General features: G+C 59.8%; 5 protein-coding genes across 5 annotated transcripts; 3 read left to right on the top strand and 2 right to left on the bottom strand.

Moving 5' to 3' along the window:
- Positions 1–161: 161 nt before the first annotated feature.
- CH63R_03561 (Nad dependent epimerase dehydratase) lies at positions 162–1,451 on the top strand (the record flags this gene model as incomplete). The annotated part of the gene is made up of 4 exons (XM_018298536.1): positions 162–223; positions 325–535; positions 714–923; positions 981–1,451. 4 exons carry the CDS (start codon positions 162–164, stop codon positions 1,449–1,451), a joined length of 954 nt encoding a protein of 317 aa, XP_018159782.1.
- A 248-nt stretch (positions 1,452–1,699) lies between these two features.
- CH63R_03560 (Polyketide synthase) lies at positions 1,700–8,652 on the bottom strand (the record flags this gene model as incomplete). The annotated part of the gene is made up of 2 exons (XM_018298535.1): positions 1,700–8,240; positions 8,342–8,652. 2 exons carry the CDS (start codon positions 8,650–8,652, stop codon positions 1,700–1,702), a joined length of 6,852 nt encoding a protein of 2,283 aa, XP_018159781.1.
- A 1,539-nt stretch (positions 8,653–10,191) lies between these two features.
- On the top strand, positions 10,192–17,935 carry CH63R_03559 (Reducing polyketide synthase; the record flags this gene model as incomplete). Its single annotated transcript, XM_018298534.1, has 3 exons — positions 10,192–10,312; positions 10,405–10,892; positions 11,021–17,935. The coding sequence occupies 3 exons, from the start codon at positions 10,192–10,194 to the stop codon at positions 17,933–17,935; spliced, it is 7,524 nt and encodes a 2,507-aa protein (XP_018159780.1).
- Positions 17,936–18,323: 388 nt separating this feature from the next.
- CH63R_03558 (uncharacterized protein) lies at positions 18,324–19,319 on the bottom strand (the record flags this gene model as incomplete). Its single annotated transcript, XM_018298533.1, has 1 exon — positions 18,324–19,319. One exon carries the CDS (start codon positions 19,317–19,319, stop codon positions 18,324–18,326), a length of 996 nt encoding a protein of 331 aa, XP_018159779.1.
- Positions 19,320–20,695: 1,376 nt separating this feature from the next.
- On the top strand, positions 20,696–21,807 carry CH63R_03557 (uncharacterized protein; the record flags this gene model as incomplete). The annotated part of the gene is made up of 2 exons (XM_018298532.1): positions 20,696–21,117; positions 21,177–21,807. 2 exons carry the CDS (start codon positions 20,696–20,698, stop codon positions 21,805–21,807), a joined length of 1,053 nt encoding a protein of 350 aa, XP_018159778.1.
- Between the last annotated feature and the right edge of the window lie 591 nt (positions 21,808–22,398).

Here is a 22,398-nt window from a genome sequence, read left to right as displayed (position 1 = left end):
TGCCTCGCTCCTTGAGACGGCCGAGAGAGAGATAAGCACAAACAAGTCGATATTGACCAAGGCCGTATCTGTGTGTAATCTTGTGCTTTGGTGAAAGCTCACGGCAACCATTGTACTCGTATTTCGGGAATCCTGCTTGAGTTTGCGGGCCTTGGGACCAAATGGGCCAAGGACACTCGCACCCGCGGCCGGGCACCAAGTTCCGCGTCATCGGTGCTGGCATGTAGGTGTTTATCATCATCATCATCATCATCATCAACCCGAGAGCCCGTGGCGAAAATCAATGATTCAAAAGCTGAAACCGTGAACGTGGTGATACTGCAGGTCCCGAACCGGCACAAAGACCTTTGCACAAGCCCTGGCGACGCTCATCGGGCCCGTCCACGACGGCGGCGCCGAGGGGCTCGTCGGGTCCGCCGAGGTGAGGAAGCGGTGGCTCGAGGTCATGCGGCTGGCGATCAAGAAGGATAAAACGCTTCCCGAGAAAAAGCGGCTGGAGTGGCTGCTGGCCGAGCTGATGGAGGGATATTCCGCGGTAACTCTCTTTCCTCGAGGCACATCGACCTTTCTGAAGATGTTTTCTCGCTGACTCTGTTGTTCTTTTTTCTTTGAAAAAAGACTGTCGACGCCCCTTGCATCTGGCTCGTGCCAGAGCTGCTCGAGCTTTACCCAGACGCCGTCGGTGAGTTCAAGTTTTCTTTGATCTGCGGCAGTGTTTTTTTCCGCTTCACATCAGCGGTAAAGCCGGAATGGGACCATTCAGAAGACTAAAGATCTACACTATTTTGCAATTCAACAGTCATCGCAACGACCCGAGACACCGAGTCCTGGTGGAAGAGCGCGCAGACGGTATCGAGCCTCGTCGACTGGCCGTGGCTACCCTTCTTCGCCTGGCCGCTGCCCGTGCTGAATTCGTTCGTCAAGTACGTGCTTCCCTCTCCAGTAGTAATAATAGTTGTAAGGCCACTTGTGAAGCCCAGCTTCTCGGTCTGCTACCTACCTCGGGTGTGGGAATCGGGATCTTGCTGACCAGTTTCGGACAAAAGATGGGGCCCGCTCGTCGAGAAGACGTGCGTCTCTCGCCTGGGGGTCAAGGGCTTTCAGGGCCCCGAGGTGCTCGAGACGCACGAGGCGTTTCTGCGCCGGGTCGTGCCGCCGGAGCGGCTCTTGTTCTACCGGGTCCGCGACGGCTGGGGCCCGCTGTGCGAGATGCTCAAGCTGCCGGTGCCTGCGCAGCCGTTCCCGCACAACAACAAGCCCGAGGATGTCAAGATGGCCGGCCGGCTCGTGATCAGGGCCGGGTCGGTGGCGTATGGCATCCTCCTCGGCGGTGTGTTGACTTGCGCCTGGGGTGCGTGGAGGCTCGGTTTGACGGTGTTGAGCAAGATTGGGGATGGAGAACTGCAAGCTTGGTGGAGAATGCTTTTGTAGATGCAGTAAGCCATGAATGAGCCTCATAGCTAATATGTTCACTCCTGGCCTTGTTTTGATCTCATCAGCCGAGATCCTGTCCCAAACCTAACTTAAAGACCATAATTCCTCGACAATTCCAGAAGCCGTGATAAGTCACAAAATCTCAACTATCTAGAGAAAGTGAATGATAACTTTGCAAGGAGTAGGAATAAGAACCGCACCATTACCTAAGCAGCCTCTAATTATATAGGTATAATCACAAAAACCAAAAACCATTACAATCAATTTAACTCTTCCTCCCCAGCACAAATCTCAGACCCTGGTCGAGACACTCGGCAAACCGAGGCGCCACCACAGGTTGAATAGCGTCGTGGTGGTCTCCGTCGACCGCCAGGCACAGCAGATTCTTGCCTACCTCGCCGTCCTCCCCGGCGCCCACGTACTTCTCCCAGCCGCAGGGGCCCAGGTCCGTCTCGGTGCTCTTGTCAGGCAGGCTCCAGGCCATGGCGCCAAGCCGGGGATCCTCCATGTACCCCGGATACGACTCTGCGGGGTAGCCCATGTCGACGAGCTTGGCAACGAGGTCGGGCCGCCGCCGCCGCAGCCGGCCCACCATGCCCCGGGTGCACCAGACGACGGCGGCGGGGATGAGAAGGGCGGGCCCGGCCGCCGCCAGGCGTGGCGGTTGGTAATCGAGGACGCACGCGAACATGCCGCGCAGGTGCGTCACGGACACTGGGTTGTGGCCGATGATGGTGTCGGCCGAAGTGGTGAAGAAGATGGGCCAAGTCGCCTCGTCCGACGAGGTTGCTGGCCCCGCGCCCGCGCCCGCTGCTGTTGATGCTGCTGTTGTTATTGTTGTTGGTGACGACGAGGGCGGTGATGGTGAAAGAGGACAGCGCATGTCTAGCACGACGAGGCCGGCCACGCGCCTCCCCTGAGCGCACAGCTGGCGGCATATTTCGTAGGAGATCAGGGACCCGCCGGAGAAGCCGCCGAGGACGATGGAGTCTTCTTCGGCCTCGGTAAGACCGGCATTGGGGTGGGACTCAACGAGAGCCTCCACCATGAGCCTGGCGATGCCGGGGATGCCGACCTGGGTCGTCAGCCGGGATGGGCAGCGCAGGAAGGGCGAGTCGATCCCGTAGACGGGCAGGGGGAACTGGCGCCGGAGCAGGTGGATGTAGGTGGCGATGGTGCCGCTGCCGTCGCAGGACATGTACAGCCGCCCCTTGCCGGCCTGTGGACGGCCTTGGAGGAGCGTGATCCGGGCCTTGGGAGGAGGCTCGTCATTAGCGGCCGCGTCATCGACTACTGACGACGACGACGACGACGACGACTCTGGCGTCCGCTCGGCCACAGATGTGTCTTCAAAGGTCATAGAGGCGCCAATGTTATCGGCGGACGGTGATACCGTGATGTCTTGCTCTTGCTCCAGCTTTGGCCGACCCTCCGGTTGCTCCGGCTGCTGGGGCGCACCAAAGGAGCGGACAAGGTGGCCTATGGTCGGATGCTCCAGCATGAACAACGGAGACAGCGAATAGCCCGATTTCTCCTTGACACGCGCACAAAACTCGACGGCCATGATGGAGTCCACCCCGAGGTCCGCCAGCGCCGCATCGTCGTCTGTCAGCTCGGCCGTGTCCAAGCCTGTCTCTTCGGCAATGCTCTCGAGGATAACCGGAAGCAGGCCGGACTTGACCTGGCCAGGGGGCTGTTGTTGACAGTCGTCACTCTCGAGAGCATCTTGATTCTCCACCGAGAACACCGCCGGTGGCTGCTTGGCTCTTGTCTCAATCCCCAGCTCCGTCTTGGTCTCCGTTGCCGCCTCGTCGGATGCCGCTGCCCGTGGAGAAGCCCGCGCGGGAGAAGTCTGCACTTTCAGCTTGCCTCCGCCACTGTTCAAAGACGACTGGTCCTGTCTGCTGCCGCCGCCGCCGCCGCCGCCGCCGGGAAGCAGATTCTGCAGAACCGAGTTCGGCACCTCGTGAAACCTCATTCGACGGGTCCGCATGACTAGCCTGTCGGCGTCGTCAAAGACGACAACCTCGCAGACCGCCGAGTCGGCCTTCCTCTCGGCGACGCGCGCATATGTGAAGTAGGATCGTCCCGGCTCGATGTCGGCCGTCTGCTCGAACCTCTCCAGGCTGTCCATGATGAAGCTCGTGCCCGTCGTCGTCGTCGTCGTCGTCGGCGTCTGCGCGGACTCAGAGAAGTAACGGCTCGGGTGACAGTTGACCAGGAAGCCAGCGAGATGCGCCAGGGCCTCGCCACAGTAAGGGGAGCCCGCCACGAACCGCACGCCGGCGGGATCGCGGACCGGCACCACTTCAGCGACCGCCTCGGCGAAGTCGTCCGAGACGAACACCTCTCGGACGCATCGGTAGTTGTCAGACGCATACTGGACGGCGCGGGAGAATAGGGCGTAGAAGATGCTCGCCGGCAGCCTGCTGCTGCATGACCGCCGCACCTCGAGCATCCTCGCCCGGATGTAGAACGAGTCCGAGTCCGAGTCCGAGTCTGACAAGTTGGCGTTGCCGACCACGACAACGCAGCAGCCCAGGTCGAACGAGCGGGGGGCTGCTGCTGCTGCTGCTGCTGCTGATGATGATGATGATGATGTCGACGACGACGAAGATGACCGAGAAAGCGCCTTGAACGAGACCTGAACAAGGCTCTCAGACTCGACGACGGCCGTGACGTGAAGCTCGCCCTCCGGACCGGCAAGGCTGGCCGTGAGCGGACGTCGCAGATGGGCACTCCGGAGACTGAAGCGTTTCAGACTGTCGTCCATCTTGCGGCCGCTGCAGTGTTCCAGCGCGCACTTGGCTGCAACGAAGGCGGCCTCGGAAAAGACCGAACCGGGGCAGAGACCGACGCCCTGCATGCGGTGGCCTTCGATCATGGCGAGGAAGCCTGGCAGTGTGACGGAAGCCCCCACGGTGACACGGGTCTTACCGTCCTTTTCTTTCGTCTTGTCCACGATGTACTGCGCGCACGTGGATATGATGGGCTGGTGGCGTCCCAGATGCCCCGGGGTGCTGCCCGTGCCAGCACCATCATCACCGGCAGACCCGCCCGGCAGCAGCTTTCTCTCTCGGTAGGGAATCCAAAAGTCCTTCGTATCCCAGGCATAAGAAGGCAATGTGAGAAGCCGCAGGATTCTTTCAAAGGGGGCGTGCAGCAGCATCCAGTCTGGGTCGCAGCCGTGGATGTATAGGGCGGCCAGACACTCGGAGATGGCCGCCCACGCACTCGTGTTGACACCCGCGAGCGTCGACAAGACATGACCGGCCGGCGGCGAGAGCGTCTCCTGCACGAACGCGCCGCACACCTGGCTCGGGCCGATCTCGAGCCAGACCGGCGGGTTGCTGTCTTGGAACCTGGCCCGGACGGCATGGAGCGCGCCGACAAAGTCGACGGGGTTCCGCGCCTGCTTGGCGAGGTATTCGGGGCCAAACTTGAAGTCGGCGTCGTCTTCAACGACGGAGGCCAGCACCGTCGAGGCCACGGGTACCCGGGGCGGCCAGGAGTACGTGATACCCGGACCGGAAGCGAGCGCCACAAATTCATCCAGAATGGCGTCAACCTGGAAGGAATGGAAGCCGAAAGGCAGCGGAAGAACCTTGGAGCGCGTCTTCTGCTTCATGAGCGCCGCCTGCAGCCGTGCCACGGCGACGACGGTTCCACTCACGACCGACGCGCCGGGGCTGTTGATGCACGCGACCGAGCACTGTCCGTCGTCGGGGCCCAGGCCTAGCGTCCTCAGCACGTCGCGCACGGCAGCCGCCGGCGCCGCAACGGCGAGCATAGCGCAAGCGCCCTCGGGGGTCCGCCGGTTGCATTTCTGCATGGCCAGCTCGGCGCGGGAGCCGACGAGGTAGAGCGCGTCGGCGAGCGAGAGCACGCCGGCCACGTGCAGAGCGGCGTACTCGCCCAGCGAGTGGCCCATCACCAGGGCCGGCTTGACACCCAGCCGCTGCCAGAAGGTGGCGAGGCCGATCTCCAGCGACAGCACGGCCAGCTGTGTCTGCGCCGTGTTCCATGCCCCACTTGCGGCCCCACCTTCGGAATCGGACCCGGACCCGGACCGGGACCCGGTTATGATCCCAAGGAAGGACGGGAATCCAAACCCGTGGCAAATCTGCTGGCACAGGTCCACTGTGTCACGGAAAATGGGGCTGGTGCGGTACAGCTCGCCGCCCATGCCGGCGTAGTGCGAGCCCTGGCCGGTGAAGACGAAGATGACGGGCGATTTCTTGGTCGTCGTGGGCTTCTTGGAGTCGGACTCAAGCGCCTGGACGAGCTCGTCGCTCGAAGAGGCGGCGCAAGCAAACCGGAAAGAGGGTTGGTGCACCCTGCGGGCTGTTGTTGTGTAGGCAACGTCTTCGAGACGGACGGTTGGGTTTGTGGCGAGCCACTTGGCCAGCCTAGACTTGTTGGCCTGGTGCGAAGCAGCTGTGTGAGCCGAGAGCACCACAACGTGTGCTGGTCTCGGATCGGGATCTGGGGCGGAATGATCGTCATCAGGACCTTCGAGGTTGTTACTGTTCTTATTCTTGTTCTCCAGCTGGAAGTCTTCCAGCACCAAGGCCGTGTTCCCGCCCGCCGCGTCAAAGTTGTTGATCAGAACACGCCTTGGCTTCCCGCTTGCGGAGCGGAACGGGGCAGCCTTGCTCAGGATCCGGATCTTCTTGTCGTCGAGCGGCGGGAACTGCTTGTTGAGGGCGTGTGGCATGCCAACCTGGGGTGGCAGGATCTGTTTCTGGAACATGAGGATGGCCTTGATCACCGAGGCAACTCCAGAGGACGCCTCGCTGTGGCCGATGTTTGCCTTGACAGATCCAACCGTCAAGGGCTCTGCGTCCTCGATGGTAACGTCTTCTCCAACGGCGTGCGGTGGCCTGCGGCCCAGCACGTTGGCGACGGCTGTCATCTCGCATGGGTCGCCGACGGGCGTCGCGGTGCCGTGCATCTCGGCATACGCGATGTCCCGCGGGCCGAGCCGCGCCCGCCGCAGCGCCTGGCGCAGCACGCGCTCCTCGGCGCCGGCGTCCGATTGGGCGAGGAAGGCCGAGTTGCCGGCCTGGTTGCGCGCCGAGCCGGGGATGACGGCCAGGACGCGGTCGTTGTCGGCGACGGCGTCGGCCAGGCGCTTCAGCACGACGACGCCGACGAACTCGCCGCGGCAGTACCCTTGTGCGTCGTCGCGGAACGTCCGACAGTTGCCCGTGTCCGACAGCACGCCGGCCTTGCTCAGCAGACACCACCCGTGCGGCGAGGCCAGCACGTTGGCGGCTCCCGCGACCACCATGTCGTGGTCGCCCGCCAGCAGGTCTCGGCAGGCCAGGTGGATCAGCGACAGCGAGGTCGAGCAGGCCTGATCGACCGAGTAGGTCGCGCCCTCCCAGCCGTAATGGAAGGCTACGCGGCCGCCGGCGAAGGGCCGCGCGAGGGCCTGCAGTGTGTACGCGTCGCAGCCCTTCTCGTGATGGGCCGTCTCGTACCCATCCACGTTGCTCTGGCCGAAAAGGACAGAGATGCGGCTTGGGTCGACGGCACGCGTCGTGCCGCACGAATAGCCCGCCGACTCGAGAGCCTCGTGGCACGCCATCTGGAACAGCCGGCTGCCCGGGTCCATGAGGAGGGCCTCGCGCGGCGAGACGCGGAAGAAGCGCGCGTCGTAGTGGCCCGGGTTGTCGAGGAAGCAGCCGAGCTTACATGTAGACACGCATGTGGCCCTGGAGCAGCTCGAGTTCTCCCCGTGCCCGGGTTGGGGTTGGAACAGGTCGTCGGCGTCGAACCGACCTGGGGGGATCTCGCGCGCAACATCGCGGCCAGTTTCGATGACCTGCCAGTATTGCTCCAAGTCATCGCACTCGGGAGCCCGTCCGGCCATGCCCACCACGGCAATACGTCCCTCGTAGCTCTCTGCAGCTTCGGCTGGTCGAGGATTATGTCTATGACCTACATTCCCGAGCACGGTGTGCTGGACGACCGAAACCCTTCTCCCCGTAGCTTTCAGCTTGCTGATGAGAGAGCCAGCGAACCAAGTCGGACCCATGGCCAAGAGTGTGAGTTCCGCAGCTGCTTGGCCTTGGTGAGGATGAGCATCTGCGCCGAGACGGGCGTTCAGCCTCTTGACCATCCTGACCAGATCTACCGGTTTTGAGAAGGCGTAGTCCACCACGCTCAGGAGCAACTGGCCCCAGTCGGCATAGTTCGGGTTCAAAAGGACATCGGCATCATCTTCGTCGCCCTGCAGACCCCAGAGTCGAAATCCCGGGTGGACAGGCCTAGAGTGGAGGGCCGAACGTCCGGCAATGTACTCGCGATGCGACTGTGAAAGCTCGTAGTTGTGCTGCATCGAGTAGATGGGAAGCCTCTGCTTGGCGAGATCCCCCATGGCGGCGTGTTCCAGGCACACATCGAGCACCGACGGAGGCCCGATGACGGTGCCCCAGTGGTCGCCTCGGATGCCCACCCGCGCCCTCTTCAGCCCGGGGATGTTCTTGCTCTCCTGGATCTGGTGCAGGATGCCGTCCAGCTTCTCGGGGGTGACGCCCACGACGGCACATCCCCATGACGGGGAAGACGAGCTTTTGTCATCGCCGCCGCTGCTGCTGTCTTCTTCCACCGCTCGCAAGACTTGGCCGGCAACTTCGCACAGGCGGCAGACGAACCCGGCAGTCATGACGCTGGCCTGGCGGAGCGACTCAAAGTCATCGGATATGGCCAAGACGGCGGCGTTGATCAGTCCTCCCGAGATGCCCAGTCCTTCGGGCCTGGGACTGACCTTCAAGGCGTCCGGCGAGTCGTGGACCCATCTGATTTCCAGGATTTGTATTAGCAACTTGTAACGTCATCCAAAAAAGTGTTTTTTTTTTGTTCTGCCTCTCAGACTGTTATGAGCCCATATCGTACTCACCTCAGCAGGATGACGGCTCGGACGATGTATGACATGATACACTGCACAAACCCGACATCGTCGTCGTGGTCTCGGTACAGGTCCGCGACCTCTTGGACGCTTGAGAAGATGCCGCTGGGGCCCAGGCTGTTCCGGATCTTGGGGTGCATGCATCGCGTCTCCGCCCGGATGACCGACGCGACATCGTCCAGGAAGAGTCGCAGCCAGGCACACGCGCCGGCCTGCTCGTGGATGCGATCGATCGACTCGAGCCACGGCTCCGTGTAGCCCCCAAAGAGGAGGATCGTGGGGTGGGTTGTCACAACCGTCATTGTTCGCTCACGGGTTATGGAAACGTCTTTGCTCACGCCCCGTGTTGAATCTGGTATCTCTGCGGGAGCCTGCAGGAATCTTGGGTGTTTGAGTGTTGCTGCTGGGAACCTTTGTTGCGTCTTTCCTCTGAGCAGCCCCTTGGGCAGAGTCGAGACTTTCACAAGTCCGAGACGGGAGCATCCGTAACGTACTGCTCGACCATCCACCCATCCAGAGGTTCTGAGATAAGCACGTTACCATGAAATATCGGATTCGATTCGGACACGGCGAGGTCCACAAACCAACGTCACTGACCGGGTGCATAATCACCAGAGCAATATCGCAGGTGTGGGCATAGTGGTGAGCAGGTTTCGCTGTCACCAGTCCTAGAGGATTTGAGTCGAGTCATGTTGCTGGCGAAAGTTCTTCCGCGGGCCTTGACTCCTCCGCAACTCTTACGTTCTTGAGAGACGGACAACCACTGCACTTTTCGAGATTGCTACTTTGTACTCCACACGGCACTACCGACAATAAAAGTCTATTGTGACTTAGCTGCATGGTCGAACATGTTGGAGCCTTCTGTAGGGCTTGAAAGGGAACCAGGCGACGGTCCAGGAAACCTCATGGAATCCACGGAATACCCATGGGGACCCATCGTCTCCAAGGCGGAGACTGCGACGGTAGATCGCTCCCGAAACGTCTGTTTTGCAACGGTACTCGAGGGGCCTCAGGGACAAAGATTCCAGAGTTGCAGTAGGTCGTAGCGAATTGTGGAAACGGTAGAATTGAAGCCTGAAATATGTTGTGATTAAGATGGACACTGCTTAACTCAGTGGGGCGAATCCAACTTGCCTTGTCGAGATAGTCTAGTCAGATTCCCTGTTGTAGATCAACATCATAGCTTACACAAGTAGACTTCCCCTCACAGCTACGTCCAGGGATCTCTAGCGCACAGATTCATTTAAATTGATTAGTGCAACAGACTGTAGCAGCAACTGCCGGGCCGTTCTTCGCGGAATAGGCCAGGGGTAACTCTAGTGATAAATCTGCTGCCAAATTAAAGTGACTTCTCTCGGACGGCTAAGCGGCATGCCTGCTTACCAAACTTACTAACGTTACTCGAATTCTTGGAGATGGCTTCCAACTACATTGTCAAAGTGAACAACTGGTTGTGCTGTCTGCCGGCAGACCAAAATGGGGCTCATTGCTGCGGAACCAACCCCGGCAACGGGGTTTCTTCCCCACGAGGGTCCCCCTCCAGTGCTGATACTACTACATGATTCCTGTTTGATTTCGTCGCTTGGTATGGATCCTCTTATTCTGCCACCGCATACAGTTATCATTTGCAGGGTTCACCCTTAGGACGCTCGGTCTGACTAGATATTCAACGCTCGGGACAGTCGATCGCCATTATCGGTCGATATCGGGGACTGCAGAACGCGTTCTCGGTCGGCGTGATAAGGACTGTCCTCAACTCTCATGAATCCAACTGGAAAGTTATGTTGTAGCTTTGACATCACCAAACCACTGTTGGTTCCTTTCAAACTCACATCGTCACAATGGGGTCCTCTCACATTCATCGGAACAACGTTCCCATAGCTGTGGTTGGGTTAGCCTGTCGTCTTCCCGGTGACGCCACCTGCCCGACTGAATACTGGAACCTTTTGAAAGAGGGAAGAGGTGAGTAACATTTGTCACTGACATGTTTTTGGGGAGACGCACAACCCGAAGCAGCCAGATTCGCGGCTGACAGACAAATATCAAAAACGCAGATGCCTACTCAACCGATACGGATCGCTACAATACGTCGGCCTTCTACCATGCTAACCCCAAAGACCGGCAAAACGTGCTGCCGACTAAGGGCGGGCACTTCATCAAAGAAGACCCCTACGCGTTCGACACGTCCTTCTTCAAGCTCACGGCGGCCGAGGCGGCTGTTCTGGACCCCAAGCAGCGCATCTTGCTCGAGGTGACGTACGAGGCCCTCGAGAACGCGGGCCTGCCGCTGCCCCGGGTGGCGGGCACGCGGACCGCGTGCATCATCGGCACGGCATGGAGCGACTACCGCGACGCCCTCGTGCGCGACTTTGAGCAGTGGCCGCGCCTCTACCTGATGGGCGTCAGCGACGAGATGGTCAGCAACCGGCTGTCCCATTACTTCGACCTGCGCGGCCCCAGCCTGACGGTCGAGACGGCCTGCTCTTCCAGTCTCGTGGCCATCCACCAGGCGTGCGAGAGCCTGCGGTCTGGCCAGGCAGAGGTATGTAGTTTTCAACTGAAATCTGGAGACCAGAGGGAAGAACCTTTCCCCCCCCTCCCCCCCTCTGGGACCTCGATCTACACCCCGTCAAATGTTCGTCTTTGCTGACAATCTACGTTCCGGGACAGATGGCCGTGGCAGGCGGAATCAACATGATACTCGGACCCGAGGCCACCATGGAACTCAACAGTTTGGGAGTTCTTAATCCAGACGGACGATCACTCTCCTTTGACGAGGCAGCCAACGGTTACGGGCGTGCCGAGGGCTGCGGCATCGTCGTCCTCAAGCCGTTGGACCAGGCCGTCCGCGACGGGGACCACATCCGTGCCGTCATCCGCGGGAGCGGTGTGAACTCGGACGGCTGGACCAAGACCATCTCAACGCCGTCCGGCCAGGCACAGGCCGACCTGATTCGACAGGTCTACGAGTCGAACGGGCTGGACTATGACTCGACCCAATATGTCGAGGCTCACGGGACCGGCACCAAAGTCGGAGATCCTATCGAGCTGGGGGCGATCCACGACACGATCGGCCGTAACGCGAGCGAGTCTCGCAAGCTGTACGTGGGCAGCGTGAAGGCGAACATCGGCCACCTCGAGCCCGCCGCGGGCGTGGCGGGCTTCATCAAGGGCGTCCTGTCGTTGGAGCACGGCATGATCCCGCCCAACGTCCACTTTCACAAGGCCAACCCTCGAATTCCCTTTGACAAGTGGAATATGGTAGTCCCGACCTCGCTGACGCCCTGGCCGGCGGCCGAGACCAAGCGCATGAGCGTCAGCAGCTTCGGCATGGGCGGCACCAACGCCCACGTCGTCCTCGAGGAATACCAGAAGCCGGCGAAGCAACTGACGAACGGGAACAGCAACCATAATCATTATACCTCTGGCAGTGGCGTCGTCGTCGACAAGAAGAGACTATTTGTCTTCAGCAGCCACGACCAGGCGGGCATCAAGCGCGTCTCCGACACGCTCCTGCGGCACCTTGCCAACGTCCGGCGCGACAACCCGACGTGGACGCCCGAGAAAGGCGAGCCCGAGTACCTGGCCAACCTCGCGCACACGCTCAGCACCGCTCGCTCCAGCTTGGGTTGGAAGGCCAGCTGCGTGGCGAGCAGCCTGTCGCAACTGGAAGCCCATCTCGCCGCCGCACCCTCTGAGGAGGCGTGGAAGATCTCACGCGCCTCCTCCTCCTCCTCTCCTTCCGAATCAAAACAAATGCGCATCGGCTTTGTCTTCACGGGCCAGGGTGCCCAGTGGGCCGGCATGGGCATCGAGCTCCTCGCGCGGCCCGTGTTTCGGGACTCGGTCGCCCGGTCGACCGCCATCCTCAAGAGCCTCGGCTGTACCTGGGATCCCGTGGCTGAGCTATCCAAGACGGGCAAAGAATCACGACTAGGTAAACCCGAGATCAGCCAGCCTGTCTGTAGCGTTCTCCAGATCGCCCTCGTCGACGAGATCCGGTCGTGGGGCTCTCCGGGCCTCAGCAAGCCGGCCAAGGTCGTCGGCCACTCGAGCGGCGAGATCGCGGCGGCGTACTGCATGGGAGCCCTCACGCACCGGGACGCGCTCGTGGTGGCATACTCGCGCGGCACGGCCTCGGCCTTGCTGCCGACGGTAGCGCCACACTTGAACGGCGCCATGATGGCGGCGGGATGCTCCCGCGAGACGGCTGAGGACCTCATCGAGAAGCTCGGGCTGGCCGGTCAGGTCGGTGTCGGCTGCGTCAACTCCCCGTCCAGCATCACCCTCTCCGGAGACTCGACGGCCATCGATGCCATGGCGGCTGCGCTCGAGGAACAGAAGATCTTTTGCCGGCGGCTCAAGGTCCAGGTAGCCTACCACTCGTCACACGTGGCGGCCGTGTCCGGCGAATACTACCAGGCCATGGAGGGCGTCGATCCAGTTCCTGTTGTTTCTGCGGATGATGACAATGGTGATGATAGTGGCGCTCCATATCCGCGCATGATCTCGAGCGTGCTGGGCGACGAGGTATCTTATGAGCAGCTGGGCCCCTTCTACTGGCTGCAGAACTTCTTGTCGCCCGTGCTGTTTTCCGACGCCTTGAAAACACTCGTCCAGCCGGAAGGCAAGACAGAGCCCGAGATCGACCTGCTCGTCGAGATCGGACCGCACAGCACCCTGGGCGGGCCCATCGAGCAGATCCTGTCACACTACGGCGTGAAAGACGTCGCGTACCAGTCCCTTCTTCGACGTGGCGCCGACGCGGTCGAGACGAGCCTACGGTTGGCCCAAGAACTATGTCACCAGGGCATCCCGCTGGACCTGGCCAAGGTCAACGGCGATGTGCCGTCGGTCGACCTGCTGACGGACCTGCCCCCGTATCCCTGGATGCACGACAACAAGTACAACGCCTATCCACGGGTGCAGAGGGAACGCTGGTTCCGGGATCAGCCCGCCAGGGGACTCCTGGGGGCTCCGACGCCGGTCATGCAGGAGAAGCAGCACGTGTGGCGCGGCTTCATCCGGCTGGACGACGAGCCGTGGCTCGCCGGGCACAAGGTCGGCGACACGGTCGTCTTCCCGGCGGCCGGCATGATCAGCATGGTGCTTGAGGCGGTGCAGCAGCTCGCCGAGCCGGGCAAGACCATAAACGCCCTACGCCTGCGAGACGTGTCGGTCATGGCCGCCTTGTCGATTCTCGAAGGGGTAGCCACCGAGACGGTCGTCACCATCTCGCATGGGTCCGGTTCGTCGGGCCAAGGAGGGCCCTGGTGGGACTTCACCCTGTCGTCAGCCAACACCAGCTCCAGCCAGCTGCGGGACAACTGCCGCGGACTCATTGCCATCGACTACGCTGCCGGCAAGAGCGAGCACATGGCACGCGAAGAAGCGCACGTTGTCACGCAACGGGCGGCACAGTACCGCGAGGCCGTGCAGGAGCTCCGCGAGCCCATCGCCAAGGAAGACTTCTACGAGCAGATCGCGCAGGGCACCGGTTTCAAATACGGTGAGCTGTTCCAGGGCGTAGAAGACCTGCTCGTGGGGCCCGGCAAGACGCACTTCCGGCTGCGCGTCACCGACATCGGCAAAACGTTCAGCCAGGGGCAAGTGGGACCGGAGTCGGAACCGGAGTCGGGATCGGAGCCGAAAGCGGGGCCGGACAATGGCACGCAGCACCGCCGGCCTTTCCTGATCCACGCGGCCACGCTCGACGCCATCTTCCAGTGCTGGGTGGGCGCCACGTACCGCAACGGCGGGCTGAGCCTGAAGCCGTTCGCGCCCACGCGTCTCGGCGCCATGGAGATCCGGATGGACGTGCCGGGCGCGCCGGACGACGTCATGGTCGGTTACAGCACCAACAAACGCCACGGGTTCCACGAGCAGACCAACGACATGTTCCTGTTCGACGCGGCGCTCGACAAGATGTACATCGCGATCCAGGACTTCCGCATCGCGGAACTTGACGTTGCGGGAGGCGGCGCCGAGCAGGATGACCAGCAGGAGGGCAGTGCCGATACCGTTCTCGACGGGCCCGGAGGCGCGTCCGTCACGGCCGAGGTGCGATGGGACTATTCCGTTGGTTTGTTTGAAGAAACAGACATGGCCAAGGTGGTGGCGGTTGCGCAGACTCGGCCCGAGGACGGCATGGCTAAGCTGGTCAGCATGTTGCTCCACGAGAAACCCTCGGCGGCGGTTGTTGAGCTCGTACAGGACCACAAGGCTCTGCCCAAGGACCAAGGCGAGGTCGCCGTAAACAGCGTTCTTGCCAACGCCGCTAAGCTGCTACCGAAGGGCGCGGTGCCGCCCTCCAACGTCCGCTATGCGATGGTGAATGACACGTCCGCAAGTGCCGGTGTCGGTGGCACTGCTAAAGGGGACGACACTGTCGCTGCTGCAGTCGTGCTCGTTGAACCTCTGGGATTGCAACAACGACAAAAACAAGAGACCGCTCAAGAAGATGCCTCGTCTGTGGATATCTTGGTCGTTCCCTCGCAGGTCTCCCAGCAACTGACGGGTTATGAAAACCCTGTCCTGGATGCTTTTGTTCGCCTGGCCAAGCCGAATGCAGCACTCGTCCTCGCCACCAACGATCGTCAGGCATACGAAGCCATGGCGTTGTCCCTCCAGTCCAAGGGTTGGCGAGTCGATTCGACAGTGTTTGCAGATGGCGCAGGCAATGACCATGATGCGGTCGTAGCCGTGTTGAGATATCGCCCAGGCCCAGACCCGGCGCAAGAGCAAAACGGCGAGATGACCCAGGCCCATGACTTCGTCCTCGTCGTGCCATCTACACCCTCATCTGCCACCCAAGACTTCTCCAAGACATTACAAGAAAAGCTGGTTTCTCAAGGGAAGAACGTCGTCGTGAGGAGCTGGGATACAATCGCCGGTTCCGAACCCGAACCCGAACCCGGCGTGACCGATCAAGCGTCCGGCGGCAAGTCGTCTCCCGCCATGGTCGTGTCTCTCTTGGAACTCGAGCAGCCCATGCTAGCCGATCTTTCCGAGGGTGATTTCCATGCCCTCCGAAGCCTGATCTTGAAGAGCGAGCGGATCCTATGGGTCACTGGCGGCGGCAATGACGACGACGACCCATCCTTTTACATCGTTGACGGGCTCGCACGAACCATTTCCAACGAGACAGCCAGCCTGCGGTTCCAGACGCTTCATCTCAGCAGCCCGTCCTCATCGTTTTCGTCTCCGTCGCCATTGCCATCGCTCGTCACCAGGATACTTTTGAGCGATACGCCGGACAACGAGTTCCGCGAGGTCGAGGGCCTGCTGCAGACAGCCCGTATATACAAGAGCGCAGCGGGCGAGCGGCGCATCGCCCGCCACCTCAAGGACGCCACGCGCATTGTGCCCTTGGCCCAGGAGAAGTCACCCGTCCGCCTGGCCATCGGCCGTCCCGGGCTGCTGGACACGCTGCACTTTGTCAAGGATGAGCGGACACTCGAGCCGCTCGCCGACACGGACGTCGAGATCAGCGTGCGCGCCTCGAGCATCAACTTCAAGGACATCATGGGCGCCATGGGGCTGGTTCCCGTGCCGATGCTGGGCCTGGAAGCCAGCGGCATCGTCGTCCGGACCGGCGCCGCAGTCAGCAATGTCAAGGCCGGCGACCGTGTTGCGGCCCACGCGTACGGAAGCCATGCCACCACCGTCCGGACTCACCACGCCGTCGTTCACAAGCTGCCCGACTCCATCACCTTCGAACAGGGCGCCGCCATCAACCTGGTACACGTCACGGCGTACTACGCGCTCGTCCGGCTGGCCAAGCTGCGCAAGGGCCAGTCGGTCCTGATCCACGCCGCGGCCGGTGGTGTCGGACAGGCCGCCATCCAACTGGCCACGTACCTGGGGCTGGTCATCTACGTGACCGTCGGCTCCGAGAGCAAGCGGCAGCTCATGCGGGAGCGCTTCGGGATTCCCGAGGCGCACATCTTCTACTCGCGCGACCTCAGCTTCGTCAAGGGCGTCGAGCGCATCACCCGGGGGCGCGGCGTCGACTGCATCCTCAACTCGCTCGCCGACGAGCTGCTGCGCGCCTCGTGGGACTCGGGCTGTCTCGCGCCCTTTGGCACCTTTGTCGAGATCGGCCTGCGCGACATTACCAACAACTCGCCGCTCGACATGCGGCCCTTTGTCAAGAACGCGACGTTCGCCTTCTGCGACATCCTCAACTACCCCCTCGAGGATCTCGGTGCCGTCCTCGGCGAGGTCTACAGCCTTGTCGAGCAGGGCCACCTCTCGCCCGCCCACCCGCTGAAGGCGTACCGCCCCGGCCAGGTCGAGGAGGTCTTCCGCGTCATGCAGCAGGGTAAACACACCGGCAAGGCCGTCCTCACCTTCAACACGCCGGGCGAGTCCGACGACGACACGCGCGCCCCCGTGTTCCAGCGCGCTGCCGACCTGTTCCGCCTCGACCCGGACGCCACATACCTCTTGGTCGGTGGCATGGGCGGCCTCGGTCGCAGTCTGGCCCGGAACTTTGCCGCCGCCGGTGCCCGTCACATCGCCTTCCTTTCGCGCTCCGGTGACGCCTCGGCCGAGGCGCGGACGCTGCTGAGCGAGCTGGCCACGCGCTGGGGCGTCACGGCCCGCGCCTATGCTGCCGACGCGGCCGATGAGACCTCGCTGCGCGCTGCTATGGCGGTGTGTGAGCGTGAGATGCCGCCCGTACGGGGCGTCGTGCAGCTAGCCATGGTGCTCCGCGACGTGGTGTTCGAGAAGATGGCACACGCGCAGTGGGCGCAGCCGCTGCGGCCCAAGGTGGCCGGGTCGCGCAACCTGCACGAGTACTTTGGCGCCGACCGGCCCCTCGACTTCTTCGCCATGTGCTCGTCCGTATCGGGCGTCGTAGGCAACCCGGGCCAGGCGGCGTACGCGGCCGGGAACACGTACCAAGACGCGCTGGCGGCGTATCGGCGGAAGCGGGGGCTCAAGGCGGTGGCGGTCGACCTGGGCGTCATGCGAGACGTCGGCGTGCTCGCCGAGGGGAACGCCGAGAGCGGCGTGCTTGGCCAGTGGGAGGAGGCTGTTGGCATCCCCGAGCCCATCTTCCACGCTCTTGTCAAGAGCGTGGTTCATGGCCAGATGCAGGAACAGGACTCGGAGGAAGCAGTCCCCGAGCAGGTGGTCACCGGCCTGGGCACTGCCGATGTCTGGGCCGCCCACCGACTCCCTCCGCCGTTTTACCTCGACGATCCGCGCTTCGGACCTATGGCCATGACCACGACCACGGCCTCCTCGTCGGAAGGCGGCGCCGCCGAGACGAACGCTGTCTCGTTGCCCTCACAGCTCGCGGCTGTGTCCTCGATGCAGCAGGCGGCTGAGATCGTGACCGAGGCGCTAGTGAAGCGGACGGCCGACATCCTCCAGATGCCGGCATCCGAGGTGGATCCCAAGCAGCCGCTGTACCGTTACGGAGTCGACTCGCTGACCGCCATCGAGGTGCGCAACTGGATCACACGCGAGCTCAAGGCCAACATGGCGTTGCTGGAGATCGTGTCAGCCGTGCCGATCCGCGAGTTCGCGGCAAAGATTGCCGAGAAGAGCCAGCTGGTCAAGGTTACAGTCTAGAATGGGGAGATAGAGTGGATCGCGTCAACTACAGATTGTCGAGGGAGGTAATCGTAATTTTGAGCTGGTCGTGGAAAGGCTGTCGTTAATTGAGTTGAAGGATATCTTGTGACTCTTATTTCACGGGGCCTGGACTTACAACTGCCTCTGATAATGGCATAGACTTGGATAGAGGGTACACAAACTCACAGTTTTAGGCTGATATCTTTGTTTAGTTGTCCATTTGAAAAGGGCTCATGCACACTACTCGATGACATTTGAAGGATTGTAGGCTGTTTTTAAACCCTTTACTGAGTAATTCCTATACATTGGTATCGCAAGCTAGCCTCTGCTGACATTTTGTTGACCCCGACGAGAAGACAGATGGTTTTCCTTGAACACGTCTCTCTTAGAGCCAAATGATCAGACCCAACCCCAATGAAGAAGCCAGTGCCATGACTACGCTGTGCAGTGGGCCTTGGGCGCCGCTTTCGAACGGACCCTCGCGAGATTCCCCGTCTCGTTGGAGAGTCTTCATACAGGAAAACTGAATCTCTCGGTCTTGGGAAGTCTCCTCCGGAAATACAACAGTGACAACTGGCGTGAACCCGGCCCGGCCTCCGAACAAGTCGCCATAGAAATCCGATCCCGAATCGGGAGCGTCCGCAAAAGTGAAAGATCGCATCTCAGCAACCTTATACATCCGATACGACTGTGGAAGGACAGGCCTGCACTCCTCGTCACCGAGCCTGTCATTGCTGGCAATCTCTGAGCTTACAGAGGGCAAACCACCCCCTGTCACGTTGAAGAAGTTGGCAATCCATGTTCCCTCGCCACCACACGTCCCCGGGTTTTCCTGCAGCTTCGAGCCGACATGCCGCGTCAGAAGTTGGCATCGGTCTGTTTCGCTATCGGAGGCGTTGAAACTCTGAATCATCTCTACGATGGCCGACTGACAAAAGATATCAATGACGCCATCACACGAGGTCGTGTTCTGGTTGCTCTCCGATCTTGCATCGTCCTCGGGTAGCGCCTCAAGCGGGAAGGTCTGTCCTTGATACTGCATCATCAGGGCACAGCCTGAAGGGTAGTCTTCTTCGCTCAGACTTGGGTCTACCCCAACGAACAGCTGTTGATCCGAGAACTCATACGCTTCGCTCCCAATACCAGTGAAGCCGTTTTCTCTCAAGCCGTCGATGAGGGTCAGGGATAAGTTGGTGGAAGGGGCGATGACAACCTCAGCGGCGATGCCAACACCCACCTCAGGCCCAGGCGAGTTCCCCGTTGAGCAGATGTCGCCGTTGCGGGGGCTGCACGAGAGGGCCTGGCACGATGAGATGTCGACGGCGGGATTAAAAACCTGAACCGGGCCTTGCTGTGCAGCTACTGCGGTCGCAAAGGCCATGATGCTGAGTCGTAGGCGTGTGCCAGGCATGTTCGCCTGTTGAATGAGTTTTGGCTTGGAAGATAGATGCTGATTTGATGACGCAACAAAGGCCAACAATTGAAAGAATTCATGCGCAATATATACGTCTCCCGTCTTCTTTGGTGGTAACCATTTGCCAACGGGCCAATTGCTTATACATCAGACAGACATACTCCTTATATGTGCTCATCTTCTGACAAGGCCTTCGGACACAGGATCTCATCAAATACAAACAAACAGCTTGATGAACACCGCCGCTCCCTCGAAAAACTTCCTCTCGGCCGATATGTCTGGCTTGGCGACTTTTCGGCGGCCTCGAAATTCCATGGCGCACGTCATCCGCCGTTGGCCGCTGTGATATGCTAACATGCTGGGCGCGGGATCGACATTAGCCAAGACCTACACCACCGCCAAGGTTACATCCCGCTCCTTTGCGGTTCCGGCTCACGCCAACCACCGCCGCCGCCGCCGTGCCGGTGACGGTGATGGTGGCGGTCCGCTCTTCCGCCCGATCAGTGTGAGTTCAGCCAAGTGTAGGGTTTTCAAAGTCCCTCGGTATTCAACGGTCCCACGTACCTGGTGGCGCGATGTTTACCGTAAGAGGCAGCCAGCGGAGACGCAAGTATCAGAGAGGCATATTCCATACCAACTCCGAGCTTGTTGCATTCGATGACCTCTTGGCGGTCACACATGTCAGAAGTCAGTTCCTTGTTATTTTGTCCTCCGATTCTGCTGAATTCGGGCTTTGTCGAATCGTATCGGTCTTTGCAACAGGCTGCCCAACGACAGAAGCTACAGCTGTCACAAAACTGTTTACTTGGCACACAACTATTCACTTGGCATACATAGGGGGGTTTTTGATACCAGGCTTGAAGGGCCGAAAAACCCACTGAATCTCGATCGACGACAAAATGGTGTTGCTGGATGTCTCCCCTTCACTTAGACCTTTTCTCAATTGCACAGTCATTGGGTATGACGACCAAGTTTGCTTGCCATCGAGTGACAATGAGACCGAGGACGGGAGAGGGCAAGGGTTAGATATGGAAAAGGAACCAAAGACGAAGGATCGAGACATGACGGCGTCTCACCTGAAGCCTGCTTATACGATGCGGCACGGAGGTTCTGATGGTGGAGGGACTTTTCGACCGCAAAATCCACATCTAAGCCATTCTTGAACATCATGATTGTTGTCAATTCAATTTAAAGCAATTCGGAGTATAAGTAGGACTAGAAATTCATGACCTAGAAGGCAGTCTCTGTGAAACCAGACCATCGCAAGTCTGCTCCTGGATAGTTCTCAAGCACCAGCTACTTTGTTCAATACACCAACAAACCCCCCTTCGCTATCGTAAGCTATGGCTGCCGCAAACATCATCTCCGTAATTGGAACCGGGATCACCCTGCTCTCTTTTCTCCTCGACAACGTCCCGTCTGGCTCGGAGCAGACTAAGCTCAGCTACATCATCGCCAACGATGGCGGCGGGGGTGACCTGAGTGATGCTGGTGGCAACCTTCCTGATGTTCGTCTGTGGGACGAGACTGCCGAGTTTCTCGGTGCCAACTACGATGGCAATCATTGCGACGAGGGCGTCACAACATGCACCACAGATGTCAACACCCAAGAGGCCGCAACTTACACTCTTTTCTCGGGCAATAATGACGCCATCTGTATTGCCTGGACCGGTCTATCGTGGCCTGGCGGTCAGAAGAAGTACGGTTTTCATCCGGGGAACTGGGCTCATGCATGTGACCATACTCCGCATAACAACGGATATTGGTGAGTTTTGCCGGGGCCGCTGCATCACGACGAAGCTGTTTCACGCTAACACGAGTCAGGTACTACGCCGGGACACAAGTGCCGGGCATCAACTACCAAGACGATGTTTACTGCGCCTGGGTAGACAAGGATGGAGACATACCAACCACGGGCTTCCAAGTCCACTGGCCCGAGTTTGATGGCGACAACTCCCCGACGCAAAGCCTGGACTACTATTGCAGAGAAAAACCGCCAGTTTGGTTCCACACCGAAAGCGACCCGGGCTCTATTTGGCACTGGACGCGGAAGCGAGACCTCTTCTCGCGCAACCCGTCCATCAATATGTCGCCTGCTGAGGGGCCCCAGACAGAGGAAAGAAGACAAGAGACTAGGCAGGCTCAGGGAGAACGTCTGGCCAAACGCTTTGAGAAGGACCCCCGTATCGTCAAGAGCTACTGGGCAAAGCACTCGGCCACAGAGCTCTGTAACCCTGAGATGCACGCAGCCGGACAGAGTTTCGTCTCTTACGAGGAGAAGAAGTTTTGCCACATGCCTACAAAAACGATCTATTCATTCTGTGAAGCTACTGAAAATGGGGCCTGCTGGTCTGATGCCGACAACAGAGTCGTTGTCCGAGATTCTAGGACGGCGAGGCTTCCTGTTCCCGATTTAAGTCACATCTCTGAGACGATCGTCTGGGGACCAGAGTGAGATTTGGCAGGATAGAAGCTAATCAGGCTGGGCCCCTAACCGGTTCAGGTCGAATCCTGATTCACCAATGAGAGAATAGGAAACAACACTTGGCTCCCAGTAGGATCTCAAGAATGGAGTCGAATTTGGCAAGGCTATTCCCAAGAATCTGTTTCCAATACGTAGCTCTTCCGTTTTCTTTCACAGAACTTTCAATTTATTCAAAATTTGACAGGCAATAGAAACATTCTCAATCTGTTCCACATATCGTCAATAGTAGCAACTATTTAATTTAGTGCCAGCTTTCACATTTAAAAACATAAAATGTATTATCAGCTGTGACTTCTGTATTAAATTTTAATGTAAGAACATCTGAATATTTAAGGCTGAATACATACCTTTGACTTGAGATGCAACCATCTTCACAGATAATTACATCATATTTAAACAAGGGCTAGTTGCAGCCAGCGTTCTTGAAGCCTGCATTCTTACAATCCGTTGCACATTTGTTGAGGTCTCCAGACCCTGGTATCCATTTGTTGCCTGGGACACAGCAGCAAAAGCCCGAGGCAAAGGTGAATAAGGATGCAGCAGCGATTGTGAATACAGCAG

This window comes from Colletotrichum higginsianum, chromosome 3 (assembly GCF_001672515.1).
Source record: "Colletotrichum higginsianum IMI 349063 chromosome 3, whole genome shotgun sequence".
NCBI classification, from domain to species: Eukaryota; Fungi; Ascomycota; class Sordariomycetes; order Glomerellales; family Glomerellaceae; genus Colletotrichum; species Colletotrichum higginsianum.
Note: the sequence above shows the minus strand (reverse complement) of the source record. Positions and strands in the feature narration are given on the sequence as shown.